This window comes from Postia placenta (genome assembly GCF_002117355.1).
Source record: "Postia placenta MAD-698-R-SB12 unplaced genomic scaffold POSPLAscaffold_7, whole genome shotgun sequence".
Lineage (NCBI taxonomy): Eukaryota > Fungi > Basidiomycota > Agaricomycetes > Polyporales > Adustoporiaceae > Rhodonia > Rhodonia placenta.
In genome coordinates, this window is record NW_020169838.1 from 44,424 (window position 1) to 69,319 (window position 24,896).

At 54.1% G+C, this 24,896-nt stretch overlaps 7 protein-coding genes across 7 annotated transcripts; 2 read left to right on the forward strand and 5 right to left on the reverse strand.

Moving 5' to 3' along the window:
* Window positions 1-314: 314 nt before the first annotated feature.
* On the reverse strand, window positions 315-2,395 carry POSPLADRAFT_1046437 (hypothetical protein; the record flags this gene model as incomplete). Its single annotated transcript, XM_024479030.1, has 8 exons — window positions 315-971; window positions 1,026-1,183; window positions 1,239-1,483; window positions 1,542-1,615; window positions 1,672-1,748; window positions 1,803-1,977; window positions 2,030-2,129; window positions 2,187-2,395. 8 exons carry the CDS (start codon window positions 2,393-2,395, stop codon window positions 315-317), a joined length of 1,695 nt encoding a protein of 564 aa, XP_024338720.1.
* A 733-nt stretch (window positions 2,396-3,128) lies between these two features.
* On the reverse strand, window positions 3,129-4,673 carry POSPLADRAFT_1143392 (hypothetical protein; the record flags this gene model as incomplete). The annotated part of the gene is made up of 9 exons (XM_024485557.1): window positions 3,129-3,271; window positions 3,328-3,371; window positions 3,433-3,546; window positions 3,600-3,728; window positions 3,782-3,970; window positions 4,033-4,095; window positions 4,155-4,285; window positions 4,333-4,403; window positions 4,460-4,673. 9 exons carry the CDS (start codon window positions 4,671-4,673, stop codon window positions 3,129-3,131), a joined length of 1,098 nt encoding a protein of 365 aa, XP_024338721.1.
* Window positions 4,674-7,831: 3,158 nt separating this feature from the next.
* POSPLADRAFT_1056522 (hypothetical protein) lies at window positions 7,832-9,363 on the forward strand (the record flags this gene model as incomplete). Its single annotated transcript, XM_024480792.1, has 9 exons — window positions 7,832-8,045; window positions 8,102-8,163; window positions 8,223-8,353; window positions 8,410-8,472; window positions 8,520-8,708; window positions 8,762-8,890; window positions 8,947-9,060; window positions 9,121-9,164; window positions 9,221-9,363. 9 exons carry the CDS (start codon window positions 7,832-7,834, stop codon window positions 9,361-9,363), a joined length of 1,089 nt encoding a protein of 362 aa, XP_024338722.1.
* A 2,138-nt stretch (window positions 9,364-11,501) lies between these two features.
* POSPLADRAFT_1046438 (hypothetical protein) lies at window positions 11,502-12,551 on the forward strand (the record flags this gene model as incomplete). Its single annotated transcript, XM_024479031.1, has 2 exons — window positions 11,502-11,727; window positions 11,767-12,551. The coding sequence occupies 2 exons, from the start codon at window positions 11,502-11,504 to the stop codon at window positions 12,549-12,551; spliced, it is 1,011 nt and encodes a 336-aa protein (XP_024338723.1).
* An 824-nt stretch (window positions 12,552-13,375) lies between these two features.
* Window positions 13,376-15,886, reverse strand: POSPLADRAFT_1074366 (hypothetical protein; the record flags this gene model as incomplete). The annotated part of the gene is made up of 5 exons (XM_024482698.1): window positions 13,376-13,832; window positions 13,894-14,281; window positions 14,339-14,347; window positions 14,399-15,585; window positions 15,649-15,886. 5 exons carry the CDS (start codon window positions 15,884-15,886, stop codon window positions 13,813-13,815), a joined length of 1,842 nt encoding a protein of 613 aa, XP_024338724.1. The 3' UTR covers window positions 13,376-13,812.
* A 378-nt stretch (window positions 15,887-16,264) lies between these two features.
* POSPLADRAFT_1143549 (hypothetical protein) lies at window positions 16,265-17,441 on the reverse strand (the record flags this gene model as incomplete). The annotated part of the gene is made up of 3 exons (XM_024485574.1): window positions 16,265-16,452; window positions 16,513-17,265; window positions 17,327-17,441. The coding sequence occupies 3 exons, from the start codon at window positions 17,439-17,441 to the stop codon at window positions 16,265-16,267; spliced, it is 1,056 nt and encodes a 351-aa protein (XP_024338725.1).
* A 905-nt stretch (window positions 17,442-18,346) lies between these two features.
* Window positions 18,347-21,259, reverse strand: POSPLADRAFT_1046440 (hypothetical protein; the record flags this gene model as incomplete). The annotated part of the gene is made up of 5 exons (XM_024479032.1): window positions 18,347-19,060; window positions 19,119-19,766; window positions 19,825-20,143; window positions 20,995-21,086; window positions 21,140-21,259. The coding sequence occupies 5 exons, from the start codon at window positions 21,257-21,259 to the stop codon at window positions 18,347-18,349; spliced, it is 1,893 nt and encodes a 630-aa protein (XP_024338726.1).
* Window positions 21,260-24,896: the final 3,637 nt, after the last annotated feature.

Consider the following 24,896-nt stretch of genomic DNA (forward strand, 5'->3'; position numbering starts at 1 on the left):
CTAGTCTGCTTGGAAGCAAGCGTTCGGCACAGTAGATGCAACAAATGAAGCGTAGATGCCGATTCATTCCAAGGAAAACGGCAGAAGTCAATACCAAGCACGTAGGAATGACGCGTGAGGGCACTACGGTAGGTATCAAGTGCTACCAGGCTATGCTGATATCTGATTCTCATCACGTTGTCCAAGGGTCCTTTCGAGAAGTTGCGTAGAGGCCAGAGGGGGGCGCAAAACGAACAAAAAGAGGCCGCGAAACAATAGAGCGGGGCGTTGTAAAAGAGACGGCACCGTAGGGTATCAGGTCATAAGTCTCCTGCTCAATTGCCGTCATCCCAACCGTCGGTGTCTTGGTCTTCGGGCGAGTCTTCTTCACTCTTCTCCCAGCTGCTCCCCTCCTTCTCATCCACTTTGTCGTCGTCACCATCCTTAGTAACGGCTGCATCCTGCTCTCCCTGATGATCCTCGTGTATCTCTCTGCAATGCCGTCGCAGCACGTCGACCCGACCAAAGCCTTTCCCGCACCACTCGCAGAAGTTGGTCGGCGCACCATGGGTCTTGCGATGACGCACCATGTCCTTCTCGCGCCCATATGTCTTTTGGCAGCCGGGATATGTGCATGTGTAGCGCGTCATGCTCCCTGATGCAGACGTCATTGACGCCTGTTTTTGCTTCTTTAATCGCCTTTGGTCCGCGGCGTCTGCGTAGGGATCGTTATCGTGGTCGTTCACCTTCCGCTTTGCCTTCCTGGTGGACTGTGTGCGCTCCATCCTCTTGTGCGGTGATGGCCCAGGCTCAGCACCACCGTCATCGTCGGGAGAGTCGACGGCACGCCCCTTTCCTTTTTCAGTTGCCGTGAACCTTGGGGGCGAGGTCCACCCTTCTTCCGTTGTCTGTGGTGACACTCCGGCAAGAGGTACCTCATGCTGATTGCCCTTCCCCGGAGTGCCTGGTTTCGAGGATAACATCCTTCCGGTCTGCGCGCACGATGCCAGATCGGAGCGAGCATTTAATGGGCCTGCGTTACGCACAGGACACGTACGCTTTGTCCTTTTCCGAGTCGTAGGGCCGTCAATGTACTCGTCGTTGTCATCGATTCCATTATCAGAATCCACGTCCTCGTCAGGAGCGGCCTCATTGTGTGTCGCGGTGATTTGATCCTTGTCCATCACGTGTGGGCCGGAAAAGACTGTTGTACATGTGGGTTCTTGTAGTATTACATGGAGGACGAGACGATCACGCACCGCCCGCCGATGTGCTACTCAGAGAGGCAGTAGATTTCCGTTGCGGGTTCTTGGGACCGGCGAATTGACGGCTTGACACAAGAGGCCGTGGGTTGGGAGTAGAAGATTGTCTAAGCGGTACAGTAGTGGCCCCGAGAGCCTCTACGTGAGTCCTTTTCCGCTTGGACGAATGTGTGGTCCGCGCGGGATTCTTGCCTGAGGTACGGCTTGGTACGATCTCTAGATCGTCCTCACCCATTATACGTCTGTCAGATGAGCTTGTCAGGAGGAAGAACAAGGGTGAGGCGATGTTGCGACACTTACTCGGAGATGTTTGAAGGTGCACTCCACGGTAGCGCAGGGTATGTCGTCGACTCGCAAACTGCGAGCTTGGAAGGCTGAATCAGTGTTCAACGTGAGCTACAGGACTCCATATGTGAGAGATTGTACATACGCTCGGCGTCTTGTCTGACAAACGCTTCTGCAGCGCTATGTCGAACAATCCGTCGTATACGCCGGATGCAGGGTGCGCTTCACGTACAGACGTTAGAGAGCCAATATCCTACGAATGATAGACTGACGCACCTGACGATGAAGCAACTGGTTCGCCGCAATTTGCTACATCGAGTAAGGGACGTCGTGGTATGGCGCCACAGGTGCATAGTCCAGTGCGGTGCTGTAGCCGATGCTCCGTGTGGCGGAATTCCTTTACGACGTCCTCCTTCTTGTCCGACCAGACGACAAGCACCTTGTCCTCGCGCTAGGCCACAGGTCAGCATTTGTGGCAAGCGCAGGAGGTGAGCATTATATACCACTACGGCAGCCCCATATGCAAAAGCTTCGTGTAGGGTATCGAAGGACTCCACAATAGGAGTAGAGATGTCGCAAGGGCCAAGCTCACGGGCCACAAAACTGAAGGCCCCCATAAGCCCTACAATCAATAATACGAGGCGCGGTACAATTGCTTACAGATGCGACAGAACGATTTCCACTGCTTGGGTCCTCGCTTTGATGGCGACGGAGTAGCCAAATTTTGCAATTGCGGCTGCGAAGGGCAGGTCGCGATTATTGGAAGTGGCGACAACCTCATTGGTGTTCACGAAGACGGCAGTGTCTTTCGCGCCGAATGAAGCGTCCTTGAGGTGAGCTTCGAGTTCTCGTAGGATATGAAAGGGCATGATGGTAGTTGTGAGTGTGGATGGAGGAGCGAGAGATAATGGAGGGCAAAGCACTTTGAGTCGCGGACGATTGTGAGTGGACCCAGCGCTTTGTTGGTTTTTAAGCTCCGCACGCTTTCTGACGAGCACTGTCGCACAATTCGGAAGGAAAGGTCAGCTTATGCTTTGAATAACTTCCAATCATGCATGACAACTATGGATAGGTGGGTAAGGAACTCCGTATTCGAAATAGGAGAGAACGCTTCACACCACCATGTACGCTCTATATCGTAGCTGTGCCAATTATGCATATGGTGGGTCCAAGCTTCCCCATCGACCTGCATGATACTGCGCGCACTTGGTGCTTGCTATATGGGTGTGTACAGGATCACTTGATGCATAGGCGGCTCTCGCAAGCATACTCGGGTCGACATCATGATCTGCGCGAACTGTATCCGCCACGGAGGAACCTTCCTGCCGCAAAGGTGGAATAGGCGCTCATATTGCCGCTCATGGTGAGCGATAATAAACGTCAAATAGGTACGTCTCCCATCTAAGCTTAACGCCTTTCCTTGAACCGACTGATCGACAATTTTGATAGTCGATGCACACGTATGATATGTGTAGTAGTCCCCTGGCAGCCTTAATGAAGTGCGCGAGCAGCTCTTAGATCAGATTCGAGCACATCTCGCGCTCAAAAAGAGCACTCGCTACGAGTATGGTACAGCAGTTTATCTACGGAAGATTGATCATTTCACTGGGTAACCTGAAACCCGAAGATGCGCTTCTTTTGTCCGAGTGCATCCCGTCGTGACTTGGAGTTCGGATCATAGTATGGCCTCTCGCCGAGTGAAACCACCCGGTCACCCTCCCGCAGGTCGTCGTAGTCACGAGTCACTGCGGTTGTCACATCAGCGCCCAAGTCTACGTTACGATTCTACCCTACCACATACCGTTGTGGAACGTAGCAGAATTGGCCCAGATAGCAACGTCGTTTCTGTGAGAAGAGTGGTGTCTGTGAGTAAACGGCAATTCGGATACCAGAGCTTGAGACTGACTTGTTCCACTTGAAGCGAACTTGCAAATCATGGTTGTCGTTCACCAACTTGAATAGATAGTCGAGCGTAGCATCAGATTCGTCCTTGGTAAGCTCGAGTATCCGGCGAGTGAAGCTGTTTTATTCAATCAGCTGCAGAGTTCGGATCGACGCTGGCAAGCCACTCACTTCTTGTTGACGAACAGCGCCTTCCAGCCAGTTATAGGGTTGGTGCGGATGACGGGGTGGACAGCTCGCAAGTCTGCTCCCACATTCTCTGGGTTTCCCCGCTCGCCATCATAAAGCGTCTTCCCATGTCTATAATGCAGTCCGCATGAGAGGTCCCAATCATCGCACTGGCGGGTACTTACGACTCGACATAACGCTTGAACTTCGATGCCTCATGAATTGCCGTCAGGCCTTCGAGATGCTTTGCCAGCGCAGGGCTCAGGCGGTCGTACGCCTCGTATCCACTTGCCCAGACAGTGTCACCACCAGTCTCCGGCAGCGTATGGATCTTCAGGATAGCAAAGTCTGAGGGCACGGGCTCAAACGTGATGCTGAGCGTGACATGCAGATGATCAGATGCGCTGATCTGTGTCACTGAACGATATGCACTCACTCTGAGTGCCACTCCCTAGATGCGAGCTGTGACACATCGAAATCATTCTGGTGTTCTAGTCGCCTGTAGTAACAGCATCGCATGGTGAGTCGCTGTTCTACGTGAGGTGAAGATACACTGACTTGTTCTTCGCCGAGGTGATGACATGAATCTCGGGACCGGAGTCAACCTTCGCTTGTGTTGTCACAGTCGGATGAATGTGCAACCCTGACTCCTTCGGACGACCTGATAGGATGCCAAGCTTGTTTCCTAGCTGTGCCCGACACGATAGTTAGCCCACGCACAGTGAAGAGACAGAACTGGACATGCCTTCTTCTGCTGCTCAATGTCAATGTTCTGGTTTCGGAAGAATACCACATTCCGCTGTGATACTATACTCAGCGTGTCAGAAACACGCGATAGCTACTTTAGCTTCGTATGTACTCACCGGTTATCGCCAGCTCTCTGATCAGCTCGTCTGCATTCTCTGCATTTAGCAGATCGGTCAACTGCACATTCGGGTATTCGCGCCCGATGACGGGCGTGACGTCAACGAAGTCGTATTTGTCGAGTGCGCCTGTTGGATTCAATGGCTCGGTAGAGGCGCGTACCGAGAGCTTCGAAAAGGTCCCAGTGAGAGTGGTAGTGGCAGTGCTGGACATTGTTGCGATGTACGCTCGATCCTGTCAGTGTGGAGATCAACAAAACGGCGGGACGAACGCACTCTTAAATGAAGAGCTCAGTATCTCAGACATAGCGAAATATCTCACGGCGAGTGCGTCAAGCAGTCAGGGGTGCCGTTATCTATGGCATAAGAACCCGTTCCGATGTCGTCGAGCAGAATAGTGTCTCAAATGGCCCAATGGTCGGGGGCCGTTGACGATGCATCTTCGGGCCGAGAAGAAAGGAAGGAAGGTATGAGCTCCGATCAGGAACTCCGGATCCCCGTCGATTATAGATCACAATACGGCCACATCGATTCACGATAAGTACCTGTAGAGATTCTAAGTTGGCGGGACGCGCTGCAGGCCAGACCAGTCAGGAATGTCTGATACATGGAGTAAACCACGTTCGAGCGCGTGAAAAATACAGTGCGAGCAGGGACAATTGTACACTAAACACGTCACTTGCAGAGCTGACACTTATATGCGTCAGTACCCTGTGCACTGTAGGGATGCGATGACGCCTATCTTCCTTCGTGGATAGAGAGTAGTAGGAAGCGAACAAGGTAAGCATTTGGTGCATCCTATGCATTCGGTCTTCCATAGCCAACTCTTGCCAATGAATGAGCGTTCTGGAGCTGTGTGCGAACGACGCATCACAGTACCAGGTCCGACAGAAACATAACGCAACAGTGGCGTCTGCTCAACGACCAGGGACGCAAATGTGCCCACATTTCTTGAGTAGCCAGTTGTCAGAGATACGCCGACCGGAAGGAGCCGCAAGAGAAAACCCGTAGCGAGGCGTTGATACAAAGCTCTAGACACGATAACGAGGGGATTAGAATGCTCATGGTGGACTGAAGACAGATGAGACATACAGTTAATTCTTTGGCCACTTCACGAAGATTTTCGCGTCGCCCTTGTCTCAATCTCGACGAACATTTAGGAGCACTTCACATATGTTTGACAAATCGGAGAATTCGTAGCTGGGGAAAAGTACGGTGTGAGAAGAGATCTCGCATGCATTGAAGACATCTTGGCATGTCATCAAGCATGCATCTCCGCAAGGGTTGTAGCCATGCCCCCGAGGCAACCGCCTGACGCTTCGCAGGAAGGGCGGGCCCTGAGCACAACGACAGAGAGAATTAGCGCATCGTGTGTCTCAAAGCGTGATTTGAGGTGCCGAGTGAATCAGGTTTCACCAGGCACGTTAGCATGGACGAATCAGCCTGAGGGCGTTGGGAATAAAGCACGTACGCATGCGTTACAGAACGTGATGCATACATTGCTCACTGCTCAGACTGACGCGGACGGAGTTTTGCGATCACGATCAGACAACCTACAAGGAGGCAGGTTTGGCGCAACGCAGACAGGACACAGAGACATTAGAGAATAGTCCGACGTGCCACGGGTAGTAGAAGGCGCAATAGGGGAAGTGGTACAGCGGAGATCGAGAGCCGCAGGGGCCAAATAATGACAAACATTATTCCTGGCCGGACCTCTTCAGCGGAAGTAATTTGCCTTCAGAAGTAGTGATGTTCACAATCGGGCTTTGAGGCCCAAGCCCGCCGAACCCTGCTTGGCTGAGGCGCATATAGCTCAACACAAGTCCTCGAAAGACCTTCAAGAGGCCACGGAGCCTAGTGTGCAGGCTTGGATTGACTATGAAGCCAGGCCCGGTGGCCAAAAGTGCGGCCCAAAGTAGGGCTTTGGGCCCGAGCCGGGCCCTGAACAACAGAAGTATCTATCAACACATGCAATCTCCATGCTTTGCTTCACATCGACTTATATGTATCCTGGCTGGATGGAACGAGGGAACAATAGTCTTCAGGAGATGACATGGTGCTGGGCGTCTTGAACTTCTGATGTGGTGCGCATGTCGGGCCTGTCTTCCAAGACTTATGGTGCGCACCGCTTAGTCACCACCTAAAATGTGCAGTGGCCAAATCGGTCGGGCAGTTGTTCACCAATAAGCGCCCGTGGCCATGGGGTAATATATCGTATAGAGTATAGCATACTACTTACTTATCGGGATACAGCAGTGCCACAGCTGTGTTTGACCATGAGTCATTTTGTTAGAAGAACCTTCAGCTCGATGAGACTCAAGTCAAGAGACATGTTGTGCATTTTATTGCCAAAATTCCATTTCGGGCTCAATTTTATTGAGTTGTTCTGGGGTGCAATGAAGCGATACTTGCATGAGAACTATCATTATATATTGCAAGCCCTCGAGGCTAACTTATTGGAGGTTTGTGCTTCTGTCGACACCGAGACCATCCATCATCGGGAACACCATTCAGTGTGGGGGATGAATATATGCCTGTTGATCAGGGCTTGAGACACACAGTAACTGGTGAATCAGTTCAGCTCCAGACAATACACATCCCACAGACGTATTCCCGAAACCCTGGCTCGTCTTTTTGATGCTTAGATACCGCTTTAGGAAGTATATTATGTAATACTTACCAAGTATAGACATGTGCACGTGATGTTGCCAATTTCAAGCGGCCATCTTGGGCAATTTCGACTTTCATGAAAATCCGTTTAGTAGGATTGGTCCTAGCATGATTTAGGGCATTTCTACTAAAGGGATAAGTATCCGGGGGAAATTTGAATGCCACAGAAAGTTTGCACAAAACAGGTGGCCTCTAGGTTGCCCGCACTATAGACTTTGGGCTCACAAGCACGAAGCTCAACATGCTATCGGCAGATTACGCATCGCGATAGCGTTCTCCCTGAACTCATATGTCATCGATCGGGTTTCAGCCTCTATGTTCATTGCTTGGAAGTAATGCAATCTGACGCCGCGAAGACGTGATTTTGGAACACACCGCAACATCTGGCCCGGGCGAGTCGTGAAGCTCACTGCCCAAGCCGCGCAGTCGACCACCGCCCCATTCCGGCCCGGTGTAGACAACACGAGCATCGAATGATCATTGGGTCGCCGCGGTCTACGTCTCGTTCAACGACATTCGAGCGGGCTATTGTGCCATAGATAACGGGGCCGTGCCTAGTTGATGCGTACACCCTTCAAGATTCGTGATGTCCGCGGCATCTAGACGTGGTGGTGATACTGTTGACCTGAGACGATATAAACATAGTCTGTTCTCACAAGATCGCTTCGATCGACACACCACACATTCCGAGCGCTCACAACGATGTCGAACACTGCAACTGCCACTCTCACGGAGACGTTCTCCAGACTCTCGGTGCGCGCATCGACCGACCCTCTAAAGCCGACAGGAGCTCTCGACAAGTACGAGTTCGCCGAACTCACGCCTGTCATCGGGCGCGAGTACTCGAACGTGCAGTTGACGGATCTGCTCAAAGCGGAGAACGCAGATGAGCTGATCAGGGAGCTTGCGATCATTGGTGAGCGTCTGTAGCGTGTCTGGCTGATGCGCTCGGTTGACTAATCTGGGTTATAGTATCGCAGCGGAACGTTGTGTTCTTCAGAAACCAGGACATTGACCTCGAGCAGCAGAAAGTGGTACGTTCCAGTAAACTGCCTGCCTATCTGCAGCAGCGGGGCTTGAACGGCCGTAACAGCTCGGGACCAAGCTGGGCGTCCTGTCAGGCCGGCCAAAGGAGTCGGGACTGCACATTCACCCGACGGTAGCCACCCAGGAGAAGGATGAGTTTGGTCCTGATACTCAGGTTATTACATCAGCGCACCACAAGTCAGTGTCCGCTCGGTCCGAACAACAACGAATGTGCTTACTAACACTGGCTATAGACAAATAGAGCTCGAGGAGGATCTCAATGTATCGCAATTCGCCACGAAAGAATGGCACTCAGAGTGAGTGATTTGTCGTGCACGCGGAACGGGCCCCTGACGCCGCCTAGCATCACGTTCGAGCCGGTCCCCTCGGATTTCGCCATTCTGAAGATTCACACCTTGCCGGAGACCGGAGGCGATACCCTCTGGGCGAGCGGATACGAGGCGTACGATCGGCTGAGCCCCGCATTGGCGAAGCACCTCGAGGGCCTGACGGCCGTACACGAGGCGACATTCTTCAAAAGCTACGTTGAGAGGTGAGCGCGTCTGAGACATGTGTGTTGTCCAGATGAGCTGATACCTGAGATAGACAGGGACAAACGCTCCACGAGGGCCCGCGTGGCAACCCTGAGAACGTCGGCACAGACTTGCGCACTGTGCACCCTGTGATCCGCACGAATCCTGTGACGGGATGGAAGGCATTATTCGTGAACAAGAAGTGAGTTGCTGCGTAGGCAATATCCGAGTGCTTGCGACTGAGAGCTGTCTGTATAGCTTCACCCGCCGGATTCTGGAGCTGACGAAGGATGAGTCCGACGCTACGCTCGACTACCTCTTCAGACTGGTCAGCGACAACCACGATCTTCAAGTACGCTTCAAGTGGAACAAGTAAGCGTCAGCGATGCCTGGATCATCTTGGTGACTGACAGACTGCCGTCTAACGCGCAGGAATGACGTTGCGATATGGGCCAACTCCGCGTCGTTCCACAACGGTGAGTGGTTACACCAACACGCGTCACGGAGCGCCACCCTGATATAGCTGCTTTAGTCACACGCGACTACGACGACCACCGAGAGGGCGATCGTGTTGTTTCATTGGGTGAGAAGCCCTACTTTGATCCGAACTCCAAGTCGCGTCGAGAGGCACTGGGGCAGAAGAAGCGTATCTTCGGGTTCAAGGTGACGCAATAATGTAAATGAGTGTGCAAGGCTGCGAAATTGTACGTCTCCGTGTAATAACAACTGCTAGCAGCGCTATCACTGTGTGTATTTGGCTAATCCCGCAGCGGACATAGTCTAGCATAGAGCGCGCTTGAGCTGTTTGATGGCATGGTCGAGCGTCATCGATCTATGTCTATCGGACTGCAGGGATGAGGTGTCTGCCGTCCTGCATGCCTTCCCCAATGTCCCCAACTATAAAGTTCGTGACGGTGGACGACGGCTCTCGCTGCGCAGGACTGTTCAATCCACTGCTTGTCTCGTTTGGTGACAAGACTGTGCTGTCTCGATGCAGAACTCCATGCCTTCGACAGAACAAAGGGTGCGAATCATCACTGTTCCCTGTAGAAGGCACGCATTACATGATGAGAGTATAATGCCACTGATCATGCGTGCCACAGAGACCACTGTTCCACCCACGCTTTCGCTCATTATGTCTCCGTCATATAATGCGAGAGGCCCGTTGCGCCCATGCACCTCAACGAATGCAAAGCAAACGCAGATCAATTCGCGTATCTCGTCGTCGACTAGATCCCTTCTCTTCGGTACACTGCGATTGTCTTTGGGTGTATGCCGAGACACTTTGACGATTGTTGACGTACTATCACTCCACCCCGGGGCGCGCACGCGGAGGATTGACAATGTCAACGAAGCGCATGTGGCACGTATCATTCCACCGAGCCTCGCGCAGCAGGTCAAGGGCCGCCTAAGCACCGCGCTCAAGACCGGAGGTCAGTAATGTGTCATCAAGAGACCATCATATCCATCCTAAAATCTGGATGTCTGCTCTCACTGAAGGCCACACTAGTGCCCACGAGGTATGACCCATTGAGCTACACGACCATCTACTACTCGGAGCAGCTATCCAACAGTTCTGACATTGTGACAACTTATATCTGCTCCTCTATCCCGCCTTCATGGAGATTCTGTGAACGACGAATGTAAGGTCGCACGATGAATCGCGGTCATTGGAGTGCATCGAAATTTATTGTGCTTTGTTGCGATGATGTACCACGCCGAACAACTATAGCTGCGCAAACTATAAGACGTACTGATATACGGGTCACGAGTGTGAAGCAACCAGCATCGCCTAGTGGCATTTGGCTAATCCACAACTGGAGGTTAGCCAGGATGCTTTCCCAAATCTATGCAGCACGTTATGCAATTCGGCGATTCCTGCCACATTTTTCGGGGCGAGAGACGCTCGAGCTTTCTCCCGGCAATATCTACACCTTACTGTCCACGTGTGATACCTCATTTGGTCATGTTTCGTTCTCACGGTTCGCCGTCTCGCCGTCACAGCCTCGAGCGTCGCAGTGCAAACTATCCCGAACGTGCCGTGAGCGAGGCCACCTATAGACTCGCATTTACACTCACACATCATCGTCAGTGTCGTGCCGATTGCGGGTTTGATCAATAATTACGCCTGAATTCCCGTCTTGATGCCCTTGCCGACCTGAAGGAGGCGAGGTCTGACGACGCCACACTTGTAGTATGTATTGCTGATCACGCAGTGTGATTGAGACATTGATCGATCAACACAGCACCAACGGCAAGTCCTCCTGATGTGGTCCGATAAGAACAACATAAATGTCAACTCTCGAGATCTGGGGCATCATCTCTGCCCTTCATCACGGGCATGTGCAGCGCCCTCGTGCCATGTCGAACAGGCAGTCTGCATACTAGGAGGTCGTTATCCGCCAGCGCGCCCGTTTCGGCGCACGGACTATCGCAGCACGCGAGGATATCTAGGGCTCTTCAACGTGCCGGATGCTGCTAATTCTTGGCTGGACGAGGGACTGCAGGCACGTCGACTGATTCGCCTTCATGTATGAGCTTACTGATCTTGGTACCATTCCTCTACCAAGGTAGCGGGAGCATCTCTTCGGATTCCTTCGATACAAACTCTGGTCGACCCGACGCTCTCACGTTGGGATGGCTCCGAATGGAACCGCTACACTCAGGCTTCGGCTGAATCCACGACCACTTCGTCGAAGGCGCCGATATTCCCGCTCTCGGGCTTGAAGTCCTACAGCCTCGAGCGTTGCCGTGATCAGTCGCATATGTCTGACTCGACCTCCACTGCAAGTTCCTTGGCCTCACCCATCCCCATGCCCTCACTCGTGCCCGTGCCGCCTGTGCCCGCAACGCCTGAGCCGCACTCCCATCCGCTTGCAGAGCCGTCGACATTGTGCTCCACACATATTCCCTCGCCGCACGATGACGGGAAAAGCTGCCACAACGAGACGACGACACCACCCATGTCTATCCCGGGTACAACTAGTATACGATCTGCCTCCCCGGTGGACGTACATGCGACAGATCCAACAAGAGGCTGTGAGCGGCACGATAGCCCTTGCATGAATAGGACCCCAGGTAGTGACAACAATGGCAACCCGTCAGATGCGAACAAGGCGATTGGCACAGACGGATCTCGGACTGAGTACTCGCCGCCTGCGAGCCCACGAATCACTCGATCACATGGGCGGGCACAGGAGACTCCGAATACCAAGAGATCAACACCTCCGCGGTCACCTAGACGGAAACCTCAGCGATATCTACGCTCGAGGGGTAAAGTCACGTACGCAGATGATGACAACGTCGACGGAGATGCCTCCGTTCACAGGCCTCGCCCCTCGTCTCGAAAGCGCAAGGCCCAGGCCCAGCACGCACGCGGGAGGCTCTCTGACAGTCCCAACGGTGTGTGCGCGGACGACGGGCCAAAGAGAAGCAGGCGAGGACGGAAGAAGCCCCGGGCGGTCAAGAAGTACTGCTGTTCGCAGCCTATGTGCGAGAAGAGCTTCAGTCGGTCGTTTGACCTGAGACGTCACATGGACATCTGCGCTGGCCCAGGTGAGAAGAAAGCGCCTGCGCAGCACTTCTGCGACAGTTGCGGGAGAGGATTCAATCGCAAGGATGCGTTGAGGCGGCATTGCATGGAGATGCCGGCGGCGTGTACGAAGTATTTGCGGGGGCTGGAGAAGCGAGCAGCGCTTCAGAGTGGCAAGGATGACTCGACGAACAGTGTTTCGAGCGGGAGTCCAAGCGGCGAGGATCTACAGCAGGAGGAGTGGTGTAGCCTGGGAGAGAACGACCAGGAGGACAGGGAAGCCGACTCGGAGGACGAGGGTCTGGACAGGTCAGAAGATGGGGTCGATTAAATCACTATAGGTGAATACTTCACCTTTGCTGCTCCTCACCGGTATGCTTTTGTCCTGACTACCGCATTCACGGTTTTGATACCCATATTTTCTCGTTCATCCCGTACCTGACGCTGCACTATTCATTTGTTGACCCTGCACGCTCACGGCATATCGCTTGGCTGAGTACAAGGCAACCGACAGTATCCCATCTGCAAACAAGAAGCTATCGTTGATCAAGTTGGGGGGAGGGTGCGATGGCAGCCATAGTGGAGTATATGGAAAGCCTGCAAGAAGGGTCATTGGGCACGCGGACACCAACAGCAAATAAAATTGGATGCGTACGAGACAAATCTTTTGGCCTGCTGCTATTGGCGTCTGCTTCCACTCGACATATTAGTAGCGTTTATTGCTTGCCCGTTGCAGACGAACCTGCTGTCAGACAGTCATTTTAGAGCCTCTTGTAGGGAATGGATGTAACATCAGGAGACATGATCTGTAGTAAAGTAGACTCGTGAATGGATATTGAAGCATAGTGTACTAGCACAAGTGCTGCAGTGACAGTGCAGGTGGAACATGACCAGCAGCCCATTGTTTTTCATGCGCCGGATCGACAGTACTAACCCCGTCTCAGATCAGTAGCTCTTTTTTTCATCTGCACGCACGTAGAGATGGAAACGAAACATTGAGTAGTGTCCTTGAGTGTCAATGACGATGCGACTAGTCACTAGTCGACCACCAGTCGTAGCACTGTGACCCGATCGAAGCGTAGCGTTTGCCCCTGTGTTTATTGTTTGACTTACATCAAGGTCCTCTGCACGTATGAGTCCAGCGTCACACAATGAACAATGTTCATTATAGATTTTTGACGATTAGACAATAGATCAATCAGATCCTAGTATAGGTTATATATGTCTTGAAATCACAATCCGTACGTTATCCTGCCTGCGACCTATTCTGCCTATCGCGTGGAGCGCATGCCCGTGCTCGCTTAGCACACTCTCGCCTACCGTCTTGTATGGTACTTCCATATTCAGCTTGGATTGTTTCCTGCCCAGCCCTACCCTCACTCTTCGTCGGCCAAACACTGGCCAGGTATTTCGAATTTATACTCGCCAAATTGTGTAGCACACGCTCAGTCCTGTACTCGCATCCTGGGCGCGCCGTATTGAGAAACGCCTGTCGACGTCACTGTCGCTCTCGCTTCAACGATACGTAAGCTACATGCTGTACTTTCTGCTCCTCCGGCCCTCGAGGTGGCAAGCGGCTTCTTCAGCACTCTTCACTGACTAGAGTCCAGTACTGTGCGACATATCAACGCAATTAAGATGAGAATGCAGACATGAGATCAAAAACGACGCACCATCACTCTCTTGGAGAGGGTCATAATCGGGGGATTTCAGCAGCACCTTGAGTCGTTGAGCAATGGTTGAAGGGACAGGACAGAGTGCACGCTCTCCACCAGTACCCTCCACCTTCCACATCCGCATCCTGCCAGCAAATGGCTGTATGTGAGGGGTGGGTAAATGTGACGCCATGGAGCCAAACCCAAGAGAGAGGTAACGAAGAGAGGGGATCTGCATAATGACGAGCGATGCCAGCCGTTCCGCGTACGCCTCACTACAATCAAGGTCAACAGGCTCCGGCGTCTCATCCATTACGCATGAGGTGAACCATGACGTGCTGACATCGATGGCAATTTCGAGGTACAAGAGCGACGTGATAGGCGAAAGACTTGACGGGACGTTGGTCTGTGGAATGCGCATATTCAACAGTGTATGCACACTGTCACAGAGTATTCTGCTTACCATCCAGCCCTGGAATAATGATGTGAGGCCCTTTGTTTCTCTGAATTCAAACAAACCGACCTCGAGGCATCGCAGTCTCGTCGCCTCGGCTGCCAGCCTCTTCCAGAAGGACTCATGCAGCGATTCGAATGCCATGATGCGGAAAGTGAGTATGACCGGTTCAGCATTGCGCGCCATCTCCAGCAGGATCGGGATTTCAGGGTCGCCACAGCGCGTCTCCCCGCCCATTGCCGTTTGACTTGGAATTGCGAGTACGGATTGGATGAGAATGTGATATACAGGGCGCTCAGCGGGCCAGTCCTCAAACAGGTATCCACTACCCTCGACGTATTCGAGACAGGCGGGCCCCTGCGATGGGACGGAATACGTCAGCCTATCGTGTACTGCCGAGCGCGGGCCGTTGACCCACTCCGTGAATGTCAGGGCGCGCAGATTTGGGAAGGCATGGAGGACCGCAGGAAGCTCGATATCGCAACGTGTAATGGTGAGGTCGGTGACATTAGGCCATGTATGGTGCAGGCCGTGCATCAAGCGCGTCGTATTTTTGTAAAAACGAGACCGTTGCATGTACATTCCACCGAGTCCTAGCACACGAAGCTCCTGGAACCTCCCGGTCCGGGAAATTATTGCATCCTTTTCTGCGTTAACTAGTTGTACATCCAGCATGAGGCTGCGAGGCCGGCTTCGCAGTCCATCAAGCAGCTTCAAGGTCTCGGATCGCCCTCCGCGCAGCAGCTCCAGCTCAACCAGGTTTGGGAGCGCACATATAGCGTCAAGGAGTGCGTGGTCGAACTCGAGGTTGTTGTCGACATTCCCGACATGGAGATACTGCAGCCCATGTGCTTGCTCCAAGAGTGACACGAGGAGACCTATAGCCATCGGTGCTTGAATCTCCACGTTCCTGTTCAGCAACCATCCATAACGGCCACTTCCTTTGGCTGGGATCCAGACGGACACCGACAACCGCCGGATCCACCGCAAGCGGCCGACCACATCCTCGAGCATGTATCTGCAGATGCGAATGACCGTCTGTGCCGACTCCATTGTCACCGAGGACAGTGCCTGACGTTTTGCAACTAGGTGGACCCGCCGCGCGACGAGAGACAGCTGAAGGGAATCCTTGGTGGTGAATTCAGAGATGATCATCGCAAGGACATCATCGTTCAGATCCAGGAACCTCGTCCCGTGCTGTGATACAGTCTGCGTCACAAGGGAAGTTACACGAGATGGGCTGGGGACATACTCCACTGGTCAGTGTTGATTGAGATGCGATCGAGTTCTGCATAGCGGCGACTGCCTGTGTGCCTTACCTCTCGTCGTGTTTGAGCGCAGGGGGTATTTATCGGTGCGGTGGGCACCATTTTCGGTCGTCTCCGAGTCTGATTGTCGCCCGACAATGCCCTCGTGCCACCGTTCTGGCAATTGTGAGTAGAGATAGATACCGTAGTATGATGGCGCAGCAAGGCATGACTGGGGCGTACCGCCAAGTCGACGCTCGTGATCTTGCACGGCTGTCAAGGTTGGAGTCCTTGTGGACGCAATTGCCATGCTGTCGACCGGGGTGATGGTACTACGGTAGGAACGCCGTCGCAACAGGGTGTATCCACATTCGGGTTGCACGAGGCACTGGCAAGCTCAGGCTGACCGGTAGCTTCTCGCGACTTGTGAGCTGCCCATTGCTTATGCTTAGGGCGTTTTTCGACGCGACCTTAGGAGATGTCACGTGATACTGACGCGTCAACATATCGAGATGGGAGCAGATTGGACGCCTACAAGGTTCGCTAATGCCAATTCTGCTGAGTGCTTTCAATAATTCAGATAGTCTACGAGAATGGTACAATAATGATACAGACTGGGCTCTCTGATACAGTCGTCCGAATGAACATACAACCTGAACGACATGCACCCTTACTCCACGATCTCGATTCAATCAAAGTTGATAATAACCTTGAGTGCTTGGCTCGTGCCCGCATCCCCAAACGCTGCATATGCTTTCTCGACGTCGCTGAACTTGAACGAATGAGTCGCGAGCGCCTTCGCGTCTAGCTTACCTGCCGCGAGAAGCTCGACGAGCATCGGGGATGTCACCGCGTCCACCAGACGCGTCGTGATAGCTGCAAGTACGTGGTTCGGCGACGCGAACGATAGGTCACCTCGGGGTGAAATGTACTCACCGACATTTCTATCCCACAGCTTCTCAAGATGTAGGTCGGCCTTGCCCCCGTGCACACCCACGTTGGCGATTGTGCCACCCACGCCGATCAGGTCCTGGCACAGCTCAAACGTCTGCGCGATACCCACCGCCTCGATCGCCGTGTCCACCCCTCTCCCGTCCGTGATTTCCAGCACGCGCCGCACGACATCGCCATCTGCACCAGCATGGATGATATGTGTCGCGCCGAGGCGCTGCGCGACCGCGAGCCGCGCGGGATCGCGGTCAATGACAATGACGAGCACGGGCGAGTAAAGCTGTGCGGTGAGGACCGCTGCAAGCCCGACGGGGCCCGCCCCAACGACTGCGACGCTCGCGCCTGGCGTTATGCGGCCGTTCATCGTGCCACACTCCAGCGCAGTGGGGAGGATGTCGCTGATCATGACGAGCGCGTCCTCGTCAACAGCTGTGTCCGTGGCGGAGGGGATGTGGTGCAGGCTCGTGTCGGCGTGCGGGATGCGCACGTACTCTGCCTGGGTGCCGTCGATGGTGTTGCCAAGGATCCAGCCACCCGAGGTACAGTGAGAGGGCATGCCGCGCCAGCAGTAATGGCATGCGCCGCAAGCGGTGATGCAGGAGATGATTACGCGGTCTCCGAGCTTGAAGGAGGACACACCGGACCCCACGGACTCGATGGTGCCGAGACCCTCGTGCCCCAAGATGCGGCCATGCTGCACGCTGGGTACGTCACCCTTGAGAATATGAAGATCTGTGCCTACGTCCGTCAAATGCCAGATCTCAGTCGAAGCTTCGCGGGAGAAGTACTATGTGCATACCACAGATTGTCGTTTTCGAAAGCTTAACGACTGCATCTGTGGCGGCAGTGACTTGAGGTTTGGGGCGCTCGACGATGCCAAAGTGGTCTTGTCCATGGTAGACCAAAGCTTTCATAGTCGCCATGCTTCGGAGAATCTGTCGCGACTGGAAGCGGGTATGCGTATACAAGTTTCGGGAATCAGGAAGTATGTACTTGCCATAGGCGAAGCCATTCTGGTCTGGCCTGGCGACATGGTCAAAACCCTGACGGTTCCAGTGGTCAGTGCAGTCCGAAACCTGAGGTAGATGGGATGTCAGTCTGGATTGCAACTGATCGCGGCGGGCCTATTGCCCACATTTCGCCGTGCGATGATTGAGTACAAGGAGAAGAAGTCGGAATGCAGCTTTCGGAAAGAGTGCGTTTATATCGAGCAGGCAATGCCGCGAGGGGATACTAGAGCATGCACCGCGATCGGAGCCTCGTCGTTGCTGGCAGCTATTGTGAGCAAATGGACCGTCATGAACAGGCCAGAGCATTCCAGGGCGTGGTCGCAGCAGTCAGGCCAAGGCGAGTCTCCTGGGGCAGCACCAGGCGGGCCGGTGAACGTTGAGCGCGTGCTCGGAGATGCTAACTAGATTATCCTTGAGCATGCGTCATTGCGGAATCCTGACAGTACTCACGGCGGTCGCATGCTTGATCATATGAATAGGTTTTGGATCAGATCGAAGGCGAGCTCAATCTAGAGGCGGCTGTTTTCGGCTGCTGCGAGCACTCGGGGGCACTCGGGCCGCCCAATCAGTGCCCCGTTTACCGGAGGTAAATCAAATTGAAGTGACGCTCGTCATTGTCGGTTGTGGCAATGCAATGCCGACAGTGGACACAGTGAATACAAGTAAGCTGCGTGCTTCTCATCTCGAGTCGACATTGTCTCAGACAACCCACAAACATAGGAGCCGCATCATGCGAGCGTCTATTCATCGCCGTCATCATAGTATACAACAAACAGAGTCTAAATATTTCTGTGCGTAACGATATGCGTTCACCCACAATACTCGCCCATCGGGCATCCCACGCTAGTACCGTACAGTAAGCCTGAAACCTTGCCAATCTCCAGCGCCGCATTGACGATACCACCAAGGCCCTCGCCCGCAATCATCCCCGCCGCGACCGCATATCCATACATCAGCCAGTTGCCCCCGAAGCGCTTACGCCACACGAGTGCGATGAGGCTCCCGAACATCATCGCGACGGGGTACGTGTTCGACGGCCCGAGCACAAAAGCGATGCCCACCGCGTTCCAGTTCGGGAACAAGTGGTGCTTGGCCGGGGGCACGAAGCGGTACTTGACGATGGTCGAGACGATGACCATCCCGCCGAGCACGAGCGCAGTGATCCCAGCCGAGAGCGGGATCGGGAGCGCGGGCTCCGACACGGCCAACGACACTGCACGCCACGAGGCCACGTCGGGCGCGGGGAACGAGCAGCGCGTGGTCGAGAGCGTGTTGATGCATGGGTACGCCGTCGAGAAGACGACGTACATCGCGGACGAGAGGAAGATCGACACAAGTGCGCCAACGCATTGCGCGTAGAGTTGTACGCGTGGCGATGCCCCGAGCAGATGCGTCGTCTTGAGGTCGCCGAGCATGTCCGAGCACTGCTCCGCCGCGGCGAGGGTAATCATTCCCGTGAGCCCGTTGTTGAGCTGGTTTGTCGTCGCGGCCATACCAGAGCCCTTCGAGATACCGCCGAAGATCTGTGTGCGCGTCAGTCATCGAGCTCCATCATGTCACGTATAACAATGCGCAACGTACCAGCTGAGAGAAGTTGCCGAGCGTCGTGACGGGGTTGACGGACACGCGCCCGACGCACTCGGCGCCGACGAGCGAGAAGATGAACGCAAATACGATCGCGAGCAGCGTGACACCCGCGTTCTGGCCAAATTGGTACTTCATCACACACATCGTCATGATCGAGCTCGCAATGAGCCCGCCGACCCACAGCCACCACGGCGTCTGCTCCTCTGGCGGCACGGGATCGTAGAACCCGTCCTCCTTGTTCAGCACCACGCTCTCCTTACCGTCCTCCCCGCCCTTCCCGCGGAAACGCCGCAAGCGCGCGAGCGCTGGCTGGAACATGACCGAAAACGCGGTCGCGACCGTGCGGTAGTTGGCGCCGATCTCGGCAACGCTCGAGCTGAGAAGGAGCATGCACCCCGGCCAGATCATCCAGTACTCGGGCGATGGGGCATGTACTGGGTCGTCGAGCACCATGTTCGCGTAGTTCATGTACCCGGGGTACTGCGAGGACATCGCGACGCCGAACGCCTTGCCTGTCGTAACTAGCGCAGGCCCGATGATTGCCCATGCGAGCGCAGCACCACTGACGAAGGAAACGGAACTGTTCATAGGAACGAGCAGACCTACGCCGATAAACGCGGGCGTCCACTCCCAGATCCAGCCCTGCGTGGGCAAGGATCTGGATCAGCATGCGCGGACAGGTGGAGGGGAACACGCGTACCCAACTCTCAGCGCAGATGATCCACTTCCAGCCTGCGCGGTAGAACCACCATGACCAGTGCCAATCCCACATGATACCGGGAGCGTACTCGGAGGTGACACGCCAAATGATGGAGATCAAGAATGAAATGGCCAGCGCCCACGTCTTTTTGCGCGCGACCTCGGCGGCGTTTACGCCGACATGGAGCGAGCGGATGGTGTAGGCCGTCGCAACGGAGCTCGGGAAGGTGAGCTTGAGCTTGAGAATGTACAGCCGACGGAGGGGCATGGTGAAGAAGATGCCGACGTAGGCACAGGTGATCGTGAATGTGATGATACGCCTGGGTAATGGGCAGTCAGAACATGTATAACATATTTGCGACAGTCGAGATAGTGTCGATTCTAGAGAATGTGACAGTGAATATAGCACGATGCGCATTCGCGCTCCGTAGTACGTGGGGTTTCAGGTTCATCCGCTAACCCTAACTGAAGTTCTAGTGATCACGTAGCGTTGCGAATTGCGAGCCAAACTGCGAGTCAAGGGAGATGACCACCGCCCATGGGTAGGCCAACGCCTCAGATCCAATCAGAGCTCTCGATCAAGGACACAACCTGAGTTGGCGAGTTCAACACGGAATACGGTCAGGGTAGCGGTGATGCCTTTTCATGCAGATCTGGCAATCTCCAAGAAATGTCACGACCCGTGAAGATTACTATGAAGACGACTTAGGCGCGCAACTTGAGAGGAATGAGCAGACAACTCGAGCCTCGGGGGGAGCAAATATGTTCAAAGAAACACTTGAACTGAAAGCGACGATTAGGGAGTGGAGAGCCCTCCTCTAGCAAGCAAGGGCCCAGGAGGCCGGTTGACTAGCAAAACTTGCCATGCCAGCTGCGAGGTCAGCTCGCCGACAGCGCTAGGTTTTGCAAGACTTCCACTACGTTTTACGAAGGGATGCAAGGCGAGTCGCAAGCTCGCATAATCTCGTGAAATGCAATCCAATGCGAGGCGGGTTGCATAGTGACAGCTTGTCACAAGCGACAACGCTGTACAATGCAACGTCACGGTCTTAGGTACAGCTGACCCCTCGATTTTCATAAGTGCCTCGCGCTTATATTAAGTTTTCCGATCCCGGCGCGACGCAGGTACGCCCCTGGCAATGAGACTAGGGCCGAGAGTTGCAAGACTCACCCAAAGTCTGCAGAAGGATCATTTCCGAGCAATCCAAGCTGGTAGGCAGCGGGGAAACCAGAGCTAAAGAGTAGTCCCAGCGATCCTGCAGCCTGCACACGGCCTTATGAGGTGAGTGTGCGCGATCAAAAGTGAATGTACGCACCGTGGCTGCACTCTGACAACATACATTCTCCTTAGGACCAAAGTACCCGCCTCCGAACCGCTCCGGCAACGCCTTCGACATCGGTTTGAGGATGGCAAACCCGAAGATGGAGCCGAACATTGATGCGCCGAATGTCCATCCTGTCTTGAGACCCAGGTAGACGCTAACACGCAATTACGCGATCAGAAAGGCGGCATGCAGATGATCCGAGCACTCACTTGCTGGCCGAAATGACTGCACCAAGCGCACAACCGATAAAGACAGCGCGGAAGGTGAACTGCTGCTCTTCTTGGGCGTTGGGGTCGACCGGGAAGGGATCGTCAGTGCCGAAGTCGACGAGCTCCTCGTCGTCTTCATACGCGATGGACGACGCCTCGAGGACCTGCTCCGAGAAGGACTTCTTCTCATCAGATATGCTGTCCCTCTGAATCTCCTCCATCACGGTCTTGTCGTGGGTCGCGGTAAGGACCTTATCTGGACCGACGGAGGCCATTCTGGAGAAGAGGGGAGCCGACAGCGTCAGTGCACATTGCGTCCAGCGTAGGTTTTATACGCGAAGCGAGAAGCGATAAGGGCGCCCCCACTGACTTCGGTTCCCAACATAGCATATCAGACGGCATATTACGGCAGGTAGGCGCGAGTGGAATCACTTATCACTGCCATCGCCGTCCCTCAGATACGTTAGGTCCTTTGAACATCCATATATACTCGGTGGGGCCTCGTCGACCTTGCTGTCTGCAATCTTCGTGCAAACGGCAGGTGCAGGGTGTTATCGACCATGTGGACCTTCAGGGAAGACAAGCGCTGTGTGGAGGTCGCATGCCTTCTAATCGCCGTCAATTTCCCGAAGCGATGTTGTGATCACGCGACATCGCGCATCAGAAAGACGACAAGTCGGCAGTTGAGCAACATGCAGTGTAAGCGGTGCCGCAATGGTGAATGCAGTCAAGCGTTGACTGTAGGAAAGAGACAAACCATCGCTTGACTCGATCTGTCGATCGCGTATAGAGACCGAGGTTATTGATCCGGGGATCGAGGGCGATCGGGTCGATACCATTCGTAGTGATCCTTTCGGCCATTGTCTTATCGCGCAGCTAACACTGCGACTGTATGCCCGTCCCTCGAGATACAGTCAACAGCCTGTTATCCATCCAACTCTGCTAGCTGACTGCTTGCGACGGTCGGAGCTACTTTCATCTCGATAACTGGTGCCTGACGGTATCATACCATTAGAACCAATTATCAGTACGCCAGGATAATCAGAACAAAGTGTTGGTAGCTGATTTGGTCACTGGGAGACCTGCCCGCGAGACAGCAGCTCGCGCACACGACGTCCATTAACTGAACAACACGTGCCTCAGCGATGTGCCGGTTCTACGTCAATTGTACAGTCACCGGAATTTCCGCCTCCGTATTATGATGTTTCCGTCTCGCGAATAAGCCTTTAACGGAAATATTCTCGAAACGTAAATGGTCCGGTACCCCGCCACAGGGGCTTCAAGGAACCATCACAAGGGTGAGCTTTGTCCAGGCCTATCGAGCCTCTTTTCCTCAAAGAATCAAAGGCTGACTCACGGATGACGCACTCTTCTTATCAGTCACAATACATACGGGGCTAAGAAGGACAGGCGGAATCCCTTCTGTCTGTTCATCCGCGATAGCGAGATCGCGATTCGAGCACGGTTGCCTGTCGAAGTTTGATTCCCAGGGGTAGTGCTTTGGCACACAGCTGAAGTCTCATCCTAATCTAAGTTGTCCCTCTACATGGGTAGATGCAGACATTGAGGTCGAAGGCATATGCGGCCAATCAGATCACCACGTCTGATACAGAGGTGTTTCCCCTTACGATAACATTGGAGAATGCCGGTATTCCACGTAAGGTTCGTAACGAGAAGTTCGTCTCATTGCACAATCCAGAAATTATGAGCTCCGAAGCTGCACATGTGCTCATCTCAGGGCCGCAGCGACAAAAGGAAAGGGGATCAGGCCCCGTTATTCTCAAACTACAGATCACAGTTAGCCTCAGGTGACCCGTCGTACTCGAAATCGAGGACAAATGGAACAGACTGGAGAGAATGCTGCTTGTCGGCGTGGCAAATCTTTAGCAAATGTACGAAGTCACCATGTGAGTACGTGCATTGTCCTCAACGTCAACTTGCGAGCATTATTTCATGCGCTCTGTTTCCCATCACATAGGTCGCCACATTCCTTCCTGCAGAATGACCTGATTTCGTGGCGTATCAAGTATGTCTGCATAGAGCCACTAGCCTTAACATTTGGAGAGTGGTGCGGCAGCACGCGCTCATTGGTGCCTGACAGAACAGGGTAAGTAGGCCAGCCGCAGGACCCCGCCGGTCTCCAATACGTCGAGGGTGGCGGACACCTATTCGAGAACTACATCACTAGGATAAAGCAAGGGGGTATGACAAGAGAGGGATTAAGCAGTAATCCGCCTCCCCAGAGCCTGCTCTAGACATCATACACCACTGGCTCCTCAACCCACTGTTACTATGGTTTACCAGTGGATGCCCCCCCCCCCCTTCTGGATGGCCAGGTTTGTGATGGCGCAACAACCGCGCACTCCTCTGCCCTCGCAATTATACGGACACCTACATTTCTGTATGCCTGCTCTCACCTCCAAGTGGAATCAGAACGAATGGATGAGTCGTCGAGGAGTCCCTTCTTTCGAGGGGTTTAATGGCAATGTCATGCCCGAGAGCACGATGGCCACAACAGACGCGAGTGGAGTTATAAAATGGACCTGTCAATCGCTGAGGAGCCACACGCCACTGAACAAGAGTTCAGGCCCCGGCCCTGTGAGCCGAGCGGACCTCTGAACCGGCATCATCACATTGATGTGACGAAGTGTTACCTGGCCATCAAGAGGGGGGGCCTGTCGCGACTTGAGGTCAAGCGACTGGAGAAAACCTGAAAGCTGGGGACGTCCGACTGATTCTCACTGAAGCGATGGTGAGCAACGCTCAAACCTAAGGCTAGGGACAAGATAATATATTAGTGAGGTAAGAAAAGGAATACAAAGGATGCTTACTGACCTAGGGACAAGAGGTCGAAACTGAGGTCCCTAGGGCAGCAGAGGCCGGCTTATATACATGGGGAGATAAGGGCAGGCTGTGCGCGCTGGTCCGTGCGCAGCTGGTCCGTGCACAGCATGCTGACGCGGCCCCAGGGGCCGGTGAGTCAGAGAGGCTGTGTCAGCGGAGCCCAAGCTGTGCCGCGCACTGCCGCCCCATCTAATCTAATCGTACAGTAGATATGATGTGTCCGTATCAGGCAAGTAGTACAGAGGTCGCGGGTTCGAGCCCGTGAAAAGGAAAAATTAAAAAACGGCTAGGCGCCGTGCCAACTCGTGACATTACCCCCCCCTCAACGGCGCATGACCTCATGTGAGGCGCCCTTGCCCATCTCCCACCCGGAGCGGCAGTGTGCTTCAGTCAGCGGCGACGGCATCGGCTGAAAGTTGAGACCGCCAAAGGTGACAGCGTTGAGGCGACGAGGGGCGTTCGGATTCTTCCGGTGGAAGTCGGCTATGAGGGCCGGCGCATTCGCAACGTTGCACGCCGGTTCCCATGACGTATGCGAGTCGTCATACCCCTTCCACTTGACGAGGTACTGCAGTTGACGCCGGAAGATTCTCGAATCCTTGATCTGCTCCACCTCGTACTCCTCGTCGCCCTCAACCTCGATCGCAGGCGGCTCCTCCGGCTCCCGGCCCGGGATATCGCTACGGCGTGTACTT